Source organism: Hoplias malabaricus, chromosome Y (genome assembly GCF_029633855.1).
Source record: "Hoplias malabaricus isolate fHopMal1 chromosome Y, fHopMal1.hap1, whole genome shotgun sequence".
NCBI classification, from domain to species: domain Eukaryota; kingdom Metazoa; phylum Chordata; class Actinopteri; order Characiformes; family Erythrinidae; genus Hoplias; species Hoplias malabaricus.
The window spans coordinates 39,598,402-39,614,583 of record NC_089820.1 but is presented as its reverse complement, the minus strand read 5'-3'; the positions used below and the strand labels follow the sequence as shown (position 1 = coordinate 39,614,583).

The 16,182-nt window shown below is 38.0% G+C and overlaps 1 protein-coding gene across 3 annotated transcripts in view; it reads right to left on the bottom strand.

Annotated features, from left to right (window-relative positions):
• Nucleotides 1–16,182, bottom strand: part of LOC136678216 (venom factor-like) — a 59,210-nt gene that overhangs the window by 39,344 nt on the left and 3,684 nt on the right. For 2 of the 3 annotated variants that reach the window (XM_066656182.1, XM_066656180.1), the window contains exons 5-16: nucleotides 15,717–15,746; nucleotides 14,082–14,274; nucleotides 12,451–12,616; nucleotides 9,897–9,967; nucleotides 9,043–9,134; nucleotides 6,553–6,635; nucleotides 6,044–6,131; nucleotides 4,891–4,993; nucleotides 4,555–4,669; nucleotides 2,647–2,762; nucleotides 1,597–1,740; nucleotides 893–1,108 (exon numbers count right to left, since the gene is read on the bottom strand). In XM_066656182.1, the coding sequence (XP_066512279.1) occupies nucleotides 893–1,108; nucleotides 1,597–1,740; nucleotides 2,647–2,762; nucleotides 4,555–4,669; nucleotides 4,891–4,993; nucleotides 6,044–6,131; nucleotides 6,553–6,635; nucleotides 9,043–9,134; nucleotides 9,897–9,967; nucleotides 12,451–12,616; nucleotides 14,082–14,274; nucleotides 15,717–15,746 (1,417 nt within the window). The remainder of the gene's footprint in view (nucleotides 1–892; nucleotides 1,109–1,596; nucleotides 1,741–2,646; nucleotides 2,763–4,554; nucleotides 4,670–4,890; nucleotides 4,994–6,043; nucleotides 6,132–6,552; nucleotides 6,636–9,042; nucleotides 9,135–9,896; nucleotides 9,968–12,450; nucleotides 12,617–14,081; nucleotides 14,275–15,716; nucleotides 15,747–16,182) is intronic. The other variant, XM_066656181.1, reaches the window with a different exon arrangement.

Genomic DNA, 16,182 nt, shown 5'->3' with positions numbered 1-16,182 from the left:
CTTAGAAATATCACGGTCAGGGAGACGTGAAGGGCGGACTGACGGAGGCGGATGCACACGTTAAAACACAACAAACTTTATTTACAAAAGAATAACAAAACAGATAGACTTAGAAAGAAAGGAAACACGATGACTGGAAAACAAATCATGATAGAGGAAACGAAACGAGGAACAGCAGAGACAGACTAGACTTGGAAACGAAACGAAACGACAATGTGGAAAACAATGACGGAGAAATAGTGGAGACAGACAGACTGGATAACATGACATGGACTGAAACAGTACAAATGACCGACAAACGGGAGAGACACAAGAAAACACAGACAAGATACACCTGGAACAGGTAATAAGAGGGCAGGGTAACAAATGAGACACAGACGAGGAGGCGGAACAAAGACATGACTAGGGCGGAGACATGGACAACAACAAACAGAGCATGTGCAAAGAGAGCACATGGCGGGGAAAACAGACATGACAGGACGAGTGCGTGACAATCACATGTACCAAAATTATTGGCAGCCCTTAAAAAATTGGGATCAAACTCTCTAGAACCTTCCAACAATACACAGCTTCCTGCTTCACTGGAGTACACTTATATTACAATACTTATGGCATATGTGGTTTTATTAAAATTATTATTTCTTGAGGAGGAAAATAATTGTATACAATTTTTAAATTATTTAAAAATAATAATCTTACTTGTATAGCTAAACAGATTAATTTAGTTTAGATTTTCATGTTTTCAGTGTGAGATTACCAAAACATAAATAGCGTATAACCCTTTTCATACCAATTTTTCCTTAAAATAATACAAGATTATTACTGCAATATTGACAAAAATATTAAATGTTATTAAAACTGTGTCATAGAAGAGTTCTGTAGATAGACTCACAATGTAGGAAAGGTGCTTAATGAAGCTGCGCTCTATCTCCGAGAACAGACTGATATAAAGTTTCATATTTAGGACGTCCCCCACCTTCATGGAGGAGGAGCTCACAGAGATGTATAGATAGTTTTGACGCCTTGGGTTATAAGGCTGGTATGGATACACAGTTAACATTTTTCTCGCCTGTTGATCATCCTTCAGACCTGGCATTCGTGTCTCCGCCTAAAAAGACAATAAGAAGATTAAAACAGTATTGTTTAGTGCAAAAATATTTGCCCAATTTAAAACAACCAGCAGCTAGAATGTTTTAGTAATTCTGTACCCATTTTAAGTATGTTCACTTCTGAAGGTTATCTGAAGAGAGTATGTACCCATTTTAATGCAGAAAATCAACAAAACATGGCATTTCATCAGGGTTCTTCAAAATTTCTATAAGTGACATGGTCTTTATACTTGAGTAGTGATTGTTACAGCATAGTGGTTAACATCACTGCCTTTAGGATCTCAAATTAATATTCGAGGTCTGTCACAAAACCTTGTTTGCTGCCTAAGTAGGCACTGAATATATAGACAGCTTTTGGTATGACAGTGTCTGTGAATTACCATAAATGTAAATGTATAAGAAACAATGTTTGTGTGTGTGTGTTTGTGTGTGTGTGTGTGTGTGTGTGTGTGTGTAACTTAGTTTTCTGAGGTTATGTCTAACTTACTATTATCAGCTGAGACTGAAGGAGAGAGGGCATGTTTAATGACACTTTGATGGTGTCGCTGTTTGTGGTGACTGGAGAAGCCAGTAAGTTTAATTTAACAGGGACGTTCAGAGCTGGAGACCCATCATGATGGCTCACCGCTAGCTATGAGCAGAAAATATAGAAACACAGAAAAATGCAGACAAGACATGGGCATTGTGGAATAATCATAAATGCAATAATTATTAATTAGTATAAATCAGATATATGTATTATATTAGTATAAATCATTATTAGTATAAATATGTACAGTGAATCCTTGAAATACCAGTAAATCAACGTGCACATTTTCAGAGATACGAGCCGTCGCTTGGTTGATTTTTTGCTTTATGATGTGAGCCGAGATCTGAGTTACGAATGATCGAGCTTACACCACCCACCACTAGGTGGCCCAGCAAGCGTTCAGTTTCCTTGGTTATCTTGCCATGCATCTCTGTCGAATCGCTTTTTTTGTATCTATGCTAGCATTGTAGCATTAAGTGTGTAGCGAGTAAGTAAAATGATACTTCACCTGGTCTTCAAGGTAAATATGTTGAAGAGAACCAGTTTATTTCTTTAGATTCTCTTTTATTATGTATTATTATTTTTATACACTATTTGTTATTTATAAAGTAAATTCTTAGTTAAAAACACATGACAAAAATGGTGTAGTTTTGGGGGGCTGGAACAGATTAATAGCATTTCAATTTATTTTAATTGTGAAATTTAATTTGATATACAAGCAAATTTAGTTACATGCTCAGTCACAGAAAGAATTAAAGTCAAGGTATTACTTTATAAGTATAAACCAGTTTTCCACTCAGACAGTATGTTGCAATTAGCATAATAAACTAGAATAATAGAAACCAAACAAATACAATGCAATCATTCCATTTGGCAAGTGGGCAGCAAATCTACCAAACCTACGTTCCTGAGCCTACACAAATACACTTAATAAGTCAAAGAGCCAAATATAGGTTAGAAACAAACCAAATTATTGATTTCATATATATGAAAGAGGACACTACTTACTGTCACATCAAAAGGTAGACCTGGTTTAAAAAATTTGGATGTGCCTTTGAAGGAGAGTTCGAATGCTGTCTTGATTATTTTAATACCAGATTTCTCTGCCTCCACCAGATCACTTCCTGATGATGAGAGAATTTAGCTACTAAAGTGTACTCATTGTGGACAAAGAATTTCAAATTTGAAAACACAGATTCTAAGCTCACAGGACAAAACAAATTAGTCACCTCTGGCTGAAACATACCTAATAGTACGTAATAACTCAGTAAACACGAATTACAGTTGCACTTCAATGTGGCATGGACTGGACAAGTTTCTGGATGAAGGCTACATCATTGTTCAGCCACATGTGCATCAATTAATTGTGCAGTTTGGACAGATTTTGTGGTTTGCCTTCCCTAGTGTTTTACTCCCAATTCTAGGCTTTCCACATATTTTCAAGAGGATTCATATCTGGGATAATGCAGGCCAGTGTAGATGTGTAAATGCTCCCGAATGTTCATCATGCCAACCAATCACATTTTATGTCATTTTGGAATACAAGTGTAGGAATGTTATGTCCCTCTGTAACATGATGAGCAAATGGCAAAACCTGGCTGTCTAACAGCTCAGTGTAGGCAATGTGTGAAATTTATTGTCATCTCAACCAAAGGATCATATTCCATATAGTTAAAACACCCCAAGAGCATTACAGCGCCTCCTCCAGCTTGAACCACACCTTGTACGCAGTCGTCATTGAAAGCTTCATGAGGTCTACACCATGCCCAGGATTTATCTGACCAGTGTAAGCCAGTGTAATCAGGCAAGTTGCAAACAGAAGTGAGAAATTGTCTCTAATTTTATTTTCGGGGGGGAGCTTACAATCTCCACAAAAGCATGAAATGAAGTGAGACACTCTGGAGCAGGCGCACATAGGTCTGTGTTCACCATCACCATCATCATCTTCTTTGCCGCTTACTCCATTTCAGGGTCATGGTGGCTACAGGGTGAGAAGAGAAGCCCAGACATCTCTATCCCATGCAACTTCCACCAGCTCCTCCTGGGGGATCCCCAGGTGTTCTCAGGCCAGCTGGGAGATATAATCCATCCAGCGTGTCCTGGGTCTACCCCGGGGCCTCCTTCCAGTTGGACATGCCTGATATACCTCCAGTGGCAGGCGTCCAAGATGCAACCTTATTAAATGCCAGAAACACATCAGCTGACTCCTCTCAATGGGAAGGAGCAGCGACTCTACTCAGAGCTCCTCCCTATTAATTATTGAGCTTCTCACCCAATCACAGAGAGTATGCCCAGCAACCCGTTTGAGAAAACTAATTACGACTGCTTGTATCCACGATCTTGTTCTTTCGGTCATTACCCAGAGCTCATGAACATAGGTGAGAGTGGGTATGTAGACCGACCAGTAAATTGAGAGCTTTGCTTTATAGCTTAGCTCTCTCTTCACCACAAGAGTGATCACATTACTGCAGCCGCTGCACCTAACCTACGGTCAATCTCACGATCCCTCTTCCCATCACTCGTGAACAAGATCCAGAGATACTTGATACTTGAACACTTGGGGTAGGTCCTCACCCCCTACCCGAAGAGAGCATGCCACCTGTTTCCGGGAGATAACCATGGCCTCAGACTTGCAGGTGCTGATCCGCATACCGACTGCTTCACACTGCAGACTGCTCAAGTGAATGCTGGAGACCTCAGTGCTGAATTCCATAAAATCCTTTTACAATGTGTTTTATCATCTAGGCTAAAGAATTCTCAAAAGAGTAGCAGCTTTTTATGGCAACAAAGAAGAACAAACTCCATATAAGCATCTTTGATTTCAGAGGAAATGTAGAGTGAGGAGATGTACACTGTTGACCCTATAGAATATATTGAGAAAATTACAGAAATACAAATAGAAAAAATGCCTCTTACCTGTTTTGGTCATTACTGAAGCCTTGACATATAAAAATGAGCCCACTAACACCTTAATGTCTGGATAAACCTTTTTAAGCTCCTCCATAGTCAGAGTGGCTTTCCCTTCTTTCAGCTGGAATAAATCAGTAAAAACTGAGTTGTATAAATAGGTTTTAAAAGTAACCTATGGTACATTTGTAGAATTTAGAGAACATTTGTAGAACAAGAATTTAGAGAATTCTAAGATGATCCTTCTTATATAAATTATGTATGTTTTTAGTGGGTCAAATACATTTGGGGAGAATGGCCTACATTATGTTTTTAACTGTGTCATCTATAGTTTATTTAGCTTACATCTTTCACTTGTTTCATGTAAGGCAATCTTATTTTATTTCCATTTGTCTCCACACCAAACACAACATATGCGACTCCTTCAACTTGTTCACCATACAAATACCTGAAAAAAAGTAATCATTCATGTTAATCTGAGATTCTGGGTCTTATTGTCATGCCCATATAAGTAATAGATTTCTCTCTAACAGAGATTGTTTATAAACAAAATACAAAGAACAGATTTTTTGAGGTTCTAACTTACATAATTGTAATTTGTTTTCTAACTAAAGGCTGATTTATACTTCCAAGTTGATTCAATGCCTATTGTATGCCGTTGTGAGCGTTAATGCTTCTGCGTTGGTGTCTGCGTCGCTCTGCAATTACCCTACCACACCACTAGGGTTGAATCTCATACATTTTCCTCTACACTACAGTAGCTGTCAACGCCTACAGGTCAATTGAAATATTGGAAATCTTATATTTTTTTCAGATGTTTACAGGTTTTTTTCTTTAAAAATCACAGATTTCATTATATTATAAATGCTTCATTTTTTCTGGAAACAATGCTTGTAAAGGCATGCTACAAGTGGACAAACACTTCTGTGCACTTAAATAACGTAGCACACTTCTGACTCAAAACAGAACTGACTTCTTAATTAGCGCATAAATCACAGAACAAGTAGCTTACCACAAGACACGTGGGCATAGATATTATGACATATAAACATATATTATTAAGATTCTGATTATATTTGCCATATGAAATTTAAATATAAATGATCTAGAATTCATGATGCCACAACTAGAATTAAACCATGACTTCTGTGTTTTATAGGAAATAGAAAATACAGGAAATAAGATGAAAAATTTGGTTAATACTTATTGGCTAGTACAGACCACACTGGTGAAGGCTGAAATGGGGGAGGATAATGTTTTTAGAAGTAGTTTTTAGAATGGATAGGTGAACACAAGATATGTTAAGAGTGAAGTCGGTGCAGAGATGGGAGCGAATTTGTCCGTTGTGGAAATGATGTGAGTTTGGAGGTATAGTGCTGAGTGGAGGAGTTCCAACATGGTCCTACTCCCAAACTGTGTTATTAAACTTACAGGTGTCATTATAAATATAAATATTATTTTGAAATAGTTAATGTAAACTTATCTGGTTGAGACTGACCTGGCAGACACTTTCACTGAAAACTCTTCGTATTCCACATCCAAGTGGTATTTCACTGGTGTGAGAGTGACATTGAATGCTGGGAGAACTGCGAATCAGAAGACAAAGAGTAAGCCATATCCAGCTGCTGCATTGTTTTGAAATATTTGATATTTGGTTTAATGCATAGAAATTGCTATAATAATCAGTAAAATATCACAGGTTTTGAAAGATAATTTTAGTAGATCAATGTTTTTTTAGTATTTGAAACGCCATAAAAAAACATAATGACATTCTGCAATATTTCCCTAATAGTCTCAGGACTCACTGTGACTCTGAACTGGGTAAGTGGTTACAGACAATGAATGAATGCATTATGTATGTAATATATGTTACCAAAATAATTTTCTAACATTTTTATTATCTTTTTTGTCCATTTTTTATTTATTTATTTATTTTTACCGATTTTACAATATTTCTATTTTTATATTTTTTTTTTTTTTGTGGGAAAATACATTCTGAATACCTACCATACTTTTTAACCTCAAATTCAGCACTGAATGTGTTTTCCTTCCAGTGGTCAAACTTAGCAATGATCTTCCATTTGCCTTCCCTGTGAAACAAAAATACGGTGAGTTAAAAGGTTTACATGACCTTACTGTTTCTACACACATTGTCCAATATACTAGCACCATGTATACAACAGGAGCACTTTGTAGTGCTAAAATTACAGAATATATTTCCTGTTGCTCTGTATATGTTGTTAGAGCCCTTTCATACTGTTTTTCAGTGGTCAGGACCACCACAGAACAGGTATTATTTGGGTGGTGAATACTTCTTTGCAATAATTTGACACTTGCACTGTGGTTCTGTGTTAGTGTGGGTTGTGTTTGTAAAAGTGTTTCAAACACAACAGTGCTGCTGGAGATTTTAAATATTTTCACACCAAAAAATTGTGTCTACTAATGAAGGATTGAAGGAAAACCAAAACAAACTGTGCAGCAACAGAAGCGCTTCTGTCTCTGACTTTACATCTACATGGTGGCACTACTTTCTGAAAGTGTGGACAGTAAATGGGCATAGTTTTTTTTTTTTTTTTTTTTTAAATCAGTAATCCCAGGATGCTGCCCACAAGATGCTGTTGGATGGATAATGCTGGCCCGATCCACTCATAAATGTGCAAAAGATCCTAACACTCCACCATCATGTCAATGTCTCTGCAGTGCTGGGAATGATCAACCACCCAAATAATGCCAGCTCTGTGGTGGTCTAGGGAGGGTCCAAGCCACTGAATTCCAAGCAACATAAGCATTACAGTCCTTAAATGTAGAATTACAAATTACACCTAAATATGTGGAGCTGAAAAATGGACAATGAATATAGACATAAAGAGTTAATGTTCTTGTTATGGAAGATTGCATTATACAGTGGGAAAATAAATATTTGATACCCTGCCAATTTTGCAATTTGGCCACTTGTCTTGTCACATAGCACATGGCTCTTTGTTTGTCATTGTTGTTGTCTCTGCCCTAGTCCCACCTTAGTTCCTCCTCCTCATCAGTGTAATTTGTAATCCTGCCCTCTTGTTATCTATTCCAGATGTCCCTTGTCAGTGTCGTCTATTTAAGCTCCTTTGTGTTACTTCCTGGTTGTCGGACATTCCACTGTTGTTTTGCTTACTCCAGTCTGTCTGTTGCTTGATCCCGTTCCTCGTTTTGTCTCGTTTGTTCCTTGCTCCATTTTCACTGGTTGGTTTGTCTCGTATGTTCCTCATTCTCTTCCCTTTCAAGTCAGTTTGTGTCTCTCTCATCGGTTTCCCTTTCTGTGCTCTGTTTGCCCTGTTTAGCTCGCTCTGTCTGTTTAGCTCCCTCTGTCTAGGTTTCTGTTTCGTTCTATCTGTACTATTCTGTCTAGGCCTTTCTTTATCCAAGTCTGTCTGTTTTGTTATCTTTTGTTATAAATAAAAGTCTGTGTCTTAGCTTGTGCGTCCGCCTCCGTCCACTCTGTAGTTTCGCTGCCTGTGTGTTTTGGGTCATTGTCATGCTGGAAGACCCAGCCATGACCCATCTTCAGGGCTCTTACTGAGGGAAGGAGGTTGTTGGCCAAAATCTCACAATACAGGACCCCACCCATCCTCCCTTAAGTACGGTGCAGTCGTTCTGTCCCTTTTGCAGAAAAGCACCCCACATTGTATGATGTTTCCACCCCACAATGCTTCACGGTTGGGATGGTGTTCTTGGATTTGTACTCATCCATCTTCTTCCAAACACGGCAAGTGGAGTTGATACCAAAAAGCTTTATTTTGGTCTCATTTGACCACATGTCCTTCTCCCATGCCCCTTCTGGATCATCCAGATGGTCACTGGCAAACTTCAAACGGGCCTGGATGCAGGGGGACCTTGTGTGCCCTGCAGGATTTTAATCCATGATGGCGTAGTGTTTTACTAACAGTCATCTTTGAGACTGTGGTCCCAGCTCTCTTCAGGTTATTGATCAGGTCCTCCTTTGTTCTGGGCTGATTCCTGACCTTTCTCAGAATCATCCTTACCCCACAAGGTGAAATCTTTCATGGACCCTCAGACTGAGGAAGATTGACAGTCATCTTGTGTTTCTTCCAGTTTCTAATAATTGCACCAATTGCGTTCTCACTAATCTGCTTGCCTATGGTCCTGTAGCCCATCCCAGCCTTATGCAGGTCTACAATTTTGTCCTTGGTGTCCTTAGACAGCTCTTTGATCTTGGCCAGGGTGGAGAGGATGGAGTGTGATTGTGTGGACAGGTGTCTTTTATACAGGTAACAAGTTCAAACAGGTGCAATTAATACAAGTAATTAGTTCAGAATAGGAGGGCTTCTTAAAGAAAAACTAACAGGTCTGTGAGAGCCAGAATTCTTGCTGGTTGGTAAGTGTTCCAATACTTATTTCATGGAATAAAATGCAAATTAATTATTTAAAAATCATACAATGTGATTTTCTGGATTTTGTTTTAGACTCCCCACTGTATATGACATCTCTACATACTTGGCCATGTCTGACAGCGTGTAAGTATGGGAGAAAATGCCATTCTCAGCTCTAGTCTTGCCTTCGGCATAGACTGTAATTTCATCCGAATTCTGAAACAGAATACAATATAAAACATGCCAAAAAATGGAGGTCAGAAAATGTCTGTTGACATTACATTTTAGCTTAAATGTTGACTTTTGAAAACATACTACAACCCCAATTCCAATGAAGTTGGGACATTGTGTAAAACAAAAATAAAAACAGAATACCATGATTTGCTAACGCTTTTCAACCTATATTTAATTTAATACACTACACTATCTTCAAAGTTGTAATACTTTGTTTACTTTACTGGATCAAGTTGTGATCAAACTCTGTGTATGTGTTGGGAGGACAAAGCATAGTGAGGTGTGCAGTGATTTATGTATTTGTTACATATGTGCAAAGAAAGAAAGGCAATGTTAATAAACAGCTAACAGCATAAATCCTGATGAAGGCATAATTGCCTTAGATTTTAAGGAAAAAAAAGTGTGTCTAAATATTTTGAAAGAAAATACTATAGAAAAAATATCTATTACTACCGTGTTAGGTCTTACCAAAGTAAGGACTGTTTCATACTGTGTTTGTGTGCATTTTGTCTGAAATCTCTTATGTGCAATTTAATAGCAAGACAAATGCAACTGGAATACAGTATGACTGCTTAGCAGTTTTATAAATCTATTGCAGATTAGCAGATTAATCTTTTGATGCTATATAGATTTCAACATTCTCTAAAGTGCTAAGTTAAATATAGAACACTTATATTGACTGCATACACCCCTATCTGGGGATAACCAATAAAATAAATGAACTATACATCAGAACAAGCCTACCTGAATTTCTACAGAGATGGTGCTGTTGAAAGCTTGGAATTCAACATTAGAAACAAATGCCCGATATCGTACTGCAAGAGAGCAGAGAAATAAATGAAGATTCACACCTCTGGCTAAGTAAAAGTTAAATGTATTGAGGGCTAGTTAGCATGTTCTCATTGGCTTTCAGTCTATGAAAATCTATGATTGTGGCTAGGACCACTTCTCTCTGGTTGTTTACGTTCTGAGGCTACGTGTCTTTTAATTTGTTTGAGGTGAAAAAGCTGATTGTTTGTAGGGGGACAAAGTTTTTATTCACCATTTGAATTACCACAGAAGTTCATTTGTAACTCGAGGTGTTTACTTTTATACAGTGGTGGACAGTAATGAACTACTTTTTCATGTATCTGAGGTAGTGTTGCTGTCGCACAGCTCCAGGGACCTGGAGATTGCGGGTTCAAGTGTTCGCTTAAAACCAAGTAATTAGAAAGACAGACTTTTTATTTTAACTGTTGTGCATATTTGAGACTGTAAGTAATCGCTTGTTTCAACTCTTAGAACTGTTATGTATTAACAAAATGATTTGAACCATTTAGTCAGATTCAGCAGTAACTACTATTCATTCATAAATTGCATCGATAGATGGATAGATGGATGGATAGATGTGATTAAGTGAAGTCACAATCTACATCATGTAGATTGTCAAACATGTAGAATCACCTTTACGCCGATCTATTTATACTCCTTCACTTCATCCCCTTGTTGAACAACATAGCACCTACTGCCACCCAGTCTCCTCCCTTTTCTTTGACCACTCAAGCCTAAGGTTGGGGGTCACAGCATTATGAACACACATCTGAGCCACCCCGAACTCCAACCCAAAACCTCCTGAGTTTGCCCCTTCCCCATCGCGTATCCGGGCATGGTCTATGCTAGTAAATCACTCCTCAAAATAATTGTGATACTTCACTGTGCTATAACAGGGAGAATAGATTCACTGTCAATTCTAATCTTGGCTCAGCACTGCAGAAACTGCATTTTTGGAGGAGGGCAAATTTTTCCTTGCGTTGAGTTTTTTTTTTTTTTTTTTTTGAATTTCATGGCGTCTGCATTCTCTGTAGTGTGGAAGACTTCATATTGTTGAACTTCCCCAGTTCAATTTGATCCTTGTTCGTATGACTGCAGACCAATCACAGTCATTGCGGTCTGCATCGATGAGACGCATAGTCAGTTAATATCTAGGCATAGGGTTTGGTTCGATATGTGCCCTATGGCGTAGGTTTGACGCAGACTCATAAATTGGGCTTAATACTCAAGAGAAAGCAACCTCTGTTCACCTCTGTTTGGGAACACCTTGGGTGTATGTGGCAGTTGATATGATTCATTGTATTTAACGTTTTGCTTCTGTTGTGTTCATCAGTGTCCCGCTAATTAATGATATTCTTTTAAAAGACTAGGCATGACTCTTGTTATAAAAATTATAATAGGACATCAGAACCATAATAAATCATGGTAATTAAAATTTTTATACTGAAGTACATTTGAAAGTAAATATTTTTGTGTTACAATGAGGACTTCTAATTTTACTGGAGTAATATTTTACATTGAGTATCTGTACTTTAACTCAAATACATGGTTTGTGTACTTTGCCCACCACTGGTTTTGTAGCATTATCTATAATGCACTTAGCTGAATTTGGAGACATTTTCACCTTAAGTGATCCAAAACAGCAAAAATATATCTACATTACCCACCTATGGAGCAGTCATTAGCAATATCCTCATTTTGGTTAATTGTTTCATTGTTTAGTGTTCTCTCATTTGTATAAAAATATTTCAGATGCCTCTGCCATGAGTAGAGACAGAGAATGACTAGCATACCGGACCAAGCTAGTCTGTCTTTTCACTCATTTACAGACACCGGGGCTTCATAAACACATCAGGTTTCCAGCATGAAAATAGGCTGTAGAGCTAGCAAATGGTGAGGAAAGTTCTGAATTTTATGTATGCCTTTACAGTCTTAATCTTTTCCAAATAATTAATTTTTTTCCAAATAATATATGAACCATTATATTTGTATAAAATCTATTTCAAAAGGTAGAAATTTTAAGATATATTTAATATAATTACTTTAATCAAAAAACAAGCAAGCAATAAAATTATTAAGAGTAGCCAACAGAACATCTAAGAATTTGTTGACTAATATGGAACAAAACATCTTTTTTATAAATGGGGGTTTATGCAAACTTTTGCATATTTTGCACAATAAGTGCAAATTGGTGGCACAGTGGTGCAGCAGGTAGTGATGCAGTCACACAGCTCCAGGGACCTGGAGGTTGTGGGTTTGATTCCCGACTTGGATCTTTGTCCCGAGTACAATGACAAATATTTAATTTAATTTTATTATATACTTGATCAGTCAGTCATTTTTACTTCAAAAGTAGTCTACAATAATTATGAAAAATGTCATCATTTTTAAAATTTTTCTATAAAGAAAAAATTACTCCTCAGGTTTTGTATGTGTAGCTGTAGAGGTAACCAGTAACAAAGCTCTATTCAGTGCAGTGTAAGGTCACCTGTGTCTCCTGGGTTATATATAGGTTTGTCTGTCTGGATGAAGATGTAGCCAGAGAGAAAGGACACCTTAAGAGTCTGCTCAATTTTATGAGCAAGTCCGAACTGAGTGACTAGATGCACAGACTTGGCAAATTTCTCTTCTGGGCGCAGGAGGCTTGGATTAATCTATTGAAGAGTTTAGAAACAGCATATCCTTGATTAATGGGCAAAATCATTATCAAAGGAGGACTCAGTCATTTTTACCACCAAAATTAGCAAGTAGCATGTATTACCTTTTCAAATGTGGCAATTAAAATGTAATATATATTTTTAAAAACTGTGAATAGTACATTTTGGAATATCAACACACATTTTATGGTTATTTTATATTTTATGGCTGCCTCCATGTGGTGACCTGTTCGGTGAAGCATAAACTGGTTCATTTATGGGCTATAAAAGAAATTTGATTTCTCTTTACATGCTTTATTTTATGGGAATAAAAATAAATTGCAAATAAACACATTCTTGAAAATGTTTTGCCACATTTCGGTAGTAAAACTGACTTGAACATTTTTTTCCTTGTTAGAAGCTGGACCATGTACACAGATTAGCCAAAGCATTATGACCACCTGCTTGTTTCTACACTCACTGTCCATTCTCTCAACTCCACTGCTCCACTGTCGATTCTCTCAACTCCACTTCCTCTGCTTACATTATTTGCCCAAATTCACCCTGTTCTTCAATGGTCAGGGCCCCACAGGACCCCCACAGAGCAGGTATGATTTGGGTGGTGTATCTTTCACAGCCTTGCAGTGACACTGACGTGCTGGTGGTGTGTTAGTCTGTGTTCTTCTGGTACAAGGAGACACACAGCAGTGCTGCTACAGTTTTTAAACAATCACTCACTGTTCACTTACACACACTTAGCTAATTGGTCCACCTTGTAGATGTAAAGGCTGAGACAGTAGATAATTTTTGCTGCACTCTTTGTGATGGTCATCATCTAGTCCTTCATCAGTAGCTGATGAACGCTGCCCACAGGACACTGCTAGGTGAATAATTTTGGTTGGTTAACTGTTCTTGAGGGTGTCACAGTGGTGCAGCAGGTAGTGTCGCTGTCACACAACTCCAGAGTCCTGGGGTTGTGGGTTCGAGCCCTGCTCCGGGTGACTGTTTGTAAGGAATTTGGTGTGTTTTCACCGTGGCCATGAGAGTTACCTCGGGGTGCTCCTGTTTTCTCCCATATTCCAGAAACCCATGTTTGTAGGTGAATTGGCTACACTAAAATTGTCCATAAGTATGAGTGTGTAAGTGAATTGGGAGTGTGTGTTGCCCTGCAAAGGACCAAGGTGTGTTTCCTCCTTGTGTGTTCTATCACCCAGTAATTCCAGGTAGGCTTGGAATATGTCTGATCCATTCACACCATCACAACACACGTCATGTCAGTGTCAGGTCCAAGAATACACTACCCAAATCATACCTGCTCTGTGGTCCTCCTGACCATTAAAGTATAGGGTGAAAGTTAGAAAACAAAGGGAATACACTCTGTAATTCTGGACTGTGAGTGCAGAAACAAGCCGGTGGACATAATGTTTTGGCTGACTGATGTACATGCTACAGGACACTCTGAACTTCAAAACAGTGAACTCACCTCTACACCTCTTAAGGCACTGTAGCCGTTGGTCACACTGAGAGTGACTATGCCTTGCCAGAGCTGGATGGCTTTGGCTGGATAATCATAAATTGTTAAGGAGACCTTGGTGGGCTCAGGGAGATTAAAGGCTTCAACCAGAATGTTCTCTTTACTCCCAACTCTTAGTGGCTCAGGAGCCACCACAGTAAACCTTCAACAAAACATCACATGACAAGCATTTACTTTCATATTTTCATACAATGTTCAACAATTATTATTAAAATCATCTTCAATATCACCAGAAATGTCAAATTAACAATAACAATTGTTCTTCTATGATCATGACACCCACAGAACCACAACAGAGCAAGATATTTATTTTGGTGTTAATTAGTGAATGAAAATGATCTAATTACAAATTTAGATCATACTCCTTGTCGTTAATTCCTCTTCTGTTTACTGTTATTATCTTGTTATTATGATGTTTTATTATCACTGATTCTTTACTTTCACTCTGGAATAAATAATTTTCTCTCTGCACATCTGTCATTATTTTTATTGCAAAAAAATATATGCATTAATATTACAATGTGGGCGGCGTTGTGGCACAGCAGGTAATGTCGCTGTTACACAGCTTCAGGGCCCTAGGGCTGGGGTTGTGGGTTCAAGCCCCACTCCGGGTGACTGTTTAAGAGGAGTTCTGTGTGTTCTCCCTGCGTCCGTGTGGGTTTCCTCCGGGTGCACCGGTTTCTTCCCACCATCCAAAAGCACAAATTGGTGGATTGCCGACTCAAACGTGTCCCTAAGTGTGAGCGTGTGTAAAATAATTGACATTCTACATTTACAGGCTGTAGTACATCTGTTTCTCTGCATACTTTCTTAGGCCCCTTTTACCCTATTTAATAGACCCCCAAAGTACAACAGAGCAGGTACTATTTGTGCAGTGGATCCTTCTCATCGCTTCAGTGACTCAGACATGATGATGGCATGTTAGTGTGTGTTGTGTGAGTATGACTGGATCAAAGTAGTGCTGCTGGACATTTTAAGCACCTCTGTGTAACTGCTGAGCTGAGAATAGTCCTCTAACCAAAACAATTCGAACAAACAGCATCCTCTGACCTTTAATGACAGACTAGAGGATGAAGAACACAAACTTTGCAGTAATAGATGAGCTACACTCTGACTTTTCATCTACAATGTAGACCACAGGTGGGTGTGTCATAAAACAGTGGCCAGTGAGTGGACACAGTGTTTAAAAAACTTGAGCAGCACTGGTGTGTCTTATCCCATCATGCCAGCAAAACACACACTAACACCCCATCAGTGTCACAGCACTTCAGCCCAAATAGTACCTTTTCTGTGGTGGTCCTGAGAAGGTTAAAGCAGGCTAAGAAAGTATGCAGAACAATAGGTGGACTTACCTGATCAAAACAGGCAAGTGAAGCAGATCAAATAAAGTGTTGATACAAGGAGGTCAGTTAAATATTATGGTAGAGAAGTGTACACATATAGACATTTATGTTTTTATGGTTGATAAATATAATGAGTGTATTATAAACAATATAACCGTGCTGTGTTATTTGTGTGTGTGTGTGTGTGTGTGTGTGTGTGTGTGTGTGTGTATTGTTGATTTTGAAAAATATATGCTCTTACTTTGGTGACGGTTCTAAGTTTGGTCTCGGTCTGAAAACAAAAATAACAACAAATATCAATTAAAATATATTTAAAGTACTGCCACCAAAAATGCTATTCCTTGTAATATTTAACAACCTCATATAATGTCTTTCAAAATATGAAACATCTTCAAAATAAATTTTTATTATTTTATATGAAATAAAAATTATCCTTCCTGAACAAAAATTTTAATTATTTTTTTCATTCAAGGTTTACAGCATTTAAGGATTTAGGTTCTATTTTTGTCTACAGGTGTTGGTCATAAAATTTGAATATCATGACAAAGTTGATTTATTTCAGTAGTTCCAGTTGGCTGTTCACAGAGCTCTGTGTCCATGCACATTAATAGAGAGGCGAAAGGAAGAAAACAATGTGGCAGAAAAAAGTGTACAAGCAATAGGGATAACCGCACCCTGGAGAGGATTGTGAAACAAAACCCATTCAA